At 74.5% G+C, this 2,500-nt stretch overlaps 1 protein-coding gene across 1 annotated transcript in view; it reads right to left on the bottom strand.

Annotated features, from left to right (window-relative positions):
- LOC126982105 (uncharacterized) overlaps positions 1-2,500 on the bottom strand; it is a 21,497-nt gene that overhangs the window by 1,654 nt on the left and 17,343 nt on the right. Inside the window, exon 2 of the mRNA XM_050833836.1 lies at positions 1-2,500. This exon is cut by the window's left edge and continues 1,654 nt beyond it; it is cut by the window's right edge and continues 1,278 nt beyond it. Coding sequence (XP_050689793.1) covers positions 484-2,500 — 2,017 coding nt within the window. The 3' untranslated portion in view covers positions 1-483.

The following is a 2,500-nucleotide window of genomic DNA, read 5'->3' as shown; positions in this document are numbered from 1 at the left end:
TCTCTCGTCACGCCGCCACACTAATACGTCCTTCACAGCGGCGTGACGCGGTGACGGGAATGTAAGCGTTGCCTGCACGGGGACTGGCCGGTTAGGGGCCCCGCCACACACACACACACACACACACACACCTTTTGTCCTCACTCGGGAAACATCTGCCGCCCCGTGTGTCTCTTTTTTTGCCTTCCTCCCCGCCCGGGCCGCCATCCCCACCCCGGTCGCCGCGGTGTGGGCGTGGCGCCCACCTGGCGGGCCACGGACGAGGCCCGCGGCGGCGGGTACGCCTCCGCCAGACCGGGAAGGTGTTGTGTGACCCCCTCACCCCTGCCCCCCTCGCACCCTTCACTGGTGTCTGCCATAGGAGACGGCGTGCCCTGCGCTGCGTGTGTGTGTGTGTGTGTGTGTGTGTGTGTGTGTGAGTGTGTGTGTGTGCACGCAGCGGGACTATCACAAGGAGTGTGAGCGGCGGGTGTCGGGCGGGGGTCACACTGCTGCCTGCTGGCGCGTCGGGGAGGTGGTCCAGGCGGGGCGCTGCGGCTGCTGCGGGAGGGGGTAGTGCCGCGGGTGCAGAGGGCGGGGGTCGTGGGCGTCGTGTGGGTCATGCAGGTCGTCCTCGGAGTCCACACACTCTGAGGGCAGGTCGGAGTGCGAGGCCAGCGAGGAGGCGGGCCGCGAGGAGCAGGGCGAGGGCGAGGCCGCCGGCCAGGCGCGCGGCTCCGTCTGCGTGGCGCCGTCAGCCACGTCGCTCAGGTCCTCCTCCGCGCCGCCCCGCACCTCCCGCCGCGCGCCCCGCGGGGCAGTGTGGCGGTGCACCGGGTCGCGCTGCGGGCTGAGCGGCGGCGGCTCCTCGCGCGGCGCCCTGCGGGGCCGGTGGCCGCAGGGCCGCACCCTGTCCGGACGGTCGTCCTGGAGGCGGGGCGCGGGCCCCGGAGGCGGGGCGGAGGCGCTGAGCAGGTCCTCGCTGCCCAGGGGCGTGTAGCCGCCGCCCAGCGAGAAGTTGTTCTTGACGATCTTGGTCAGCAGCCCCGCGCGGGTGGGCGGTGAGGCGTCGTCCCCCGAGGCCTCGTCCGTCAGCCCCGCCGCGTCCGCCACCACCGCGGAGTCCGGTGTCAGGTCGTGTGGGGCGGCGCGGCGCACGGCGTGGCCTGCCCGGGCGGGGCGCGGCGCGCGCCCGCTGGAGGAGCTGGGGTCGGAGTCCGAGGAGCCCCGCGCGTGGCGCGCCTCGCCGCGCAGGTCCAAGAAGTGCGTGGCAGCTGCGCCGCGCGGTGCCAAAAGCGCCGCAAGCTGCTCCACGGCCTGCCGCGCCTCGCAGCTGCGCAGCGACGCCCCGCCATCCACCAGCATGGGTCGCTGCCGCGCCAGCCGCGTGCGCGCGCCGGGTCGGTGCAGCGAGGCGTACACGTGGGCCGAGGCGGCGGGCGGGGCGTTGTAGTAGGAGGCCACCTCGAAGTCGTCGTACATGCGCACGTCGAAGCTGTTGGCGGCGCTGATGGACGAGCACGTGCTGGCGTACTTGGACCAGTCGTGCTCCGCGGCGGCGGGCGGCGACAGGGCGTCCGTGGAGCTGCCGTCCGTGACGCTGGCCGCCTCGCTGCCCGCCGCGCCGCCGCCGTCGCCGCAAAGCCGCCGCTGCAGCAGCTGCTCTAGCTGACTGTTGTCGTAGGGCGCCTCGTACTTGGGAGAGCCCACGGACCGCGGCGAGGCGGCGCCCTCACGCCCGTGCAGCGCGTGCTCGTAGGCGGGTGGCGCGTCCAGGGGGCGGGGGCCGGGGGAGCCGCACTCCCCGCCCTCGCCCTGCGGCCCCAGGCCCTGGAAGGCCCGTGCCGCCACTTCTTCCGGGGGCGTCTTCATCGGCGGCGGCTGCTGGGGGTCCATGGCCGTCCTGAACCTGACGAAGCCGGCGTCGCTGAACAGCATGGAGGAGGGGCGCGCGGGGCCGTCGGGGCCCAGCGGGGCGGCGGGGCCGTGGCTCCACAGCAGGTGGATGTCCGAGGCGGCGGAGTGCAGCGTGGCGGACTTCCTGAGCGACGGCCGCTTGTGCGTGACGCGCACCGTGTTGGCGCGGCGCGCGGGGGCGTGGGCCAGTGCCTCCTGGTAGACGGCCTTGCCGCGCGCGTGCAGCGTGAAGTTCCTGACGGCCTGGTTGGCCTGGCACACGGCGGGGAAGACCTCGTCCACGCGCTCCGTGGCGGCCACGCTGGCGCAGGAGCCGCAGCGCCGGCACGACAGCGCCGCCAGCAGGCGTGCCTCGCCCTTGAGGTGCTGGCGCTTGGCGGGGGAGCCGCCCACCGCCAGCAGGGAGGCGGCGCCCAGCATGACCCACATGAACACCTCCAGCAGGCGGCAGGCCGTCTGGTAGGCCAGCCAGCGCCACGGGTAGGCGGGCGGCAGCGTCAGCATGTAGTGCGGCCCCACCAGCGCGTACATGTGCAGCGCGGCGAGCGCCGTCTGCAGCAGCGAGGCCACCAGCGCCAGGCGCGCGGCGCGCAGCAGCGCCGTG

This window comes from Eriocheir sinensis, chromosome 50 (assembly GCF_024679095.1).
Source record: "Eriocheir sinensis breed Jianghai 21 chromosome 50, ASM2467909v1, whole genome shotgun sequence".
In the NCBI taxonomy this organism is placed as follows: Eukaryota; Metazoa; Arthropoda; class Malacostraca; order Decapoda; family Varunidae; genus Eriocheir; species Eriocheir sinensis.
This window is presented reverse-complemented; position numbering and strand designations above follow the sequence as displayed.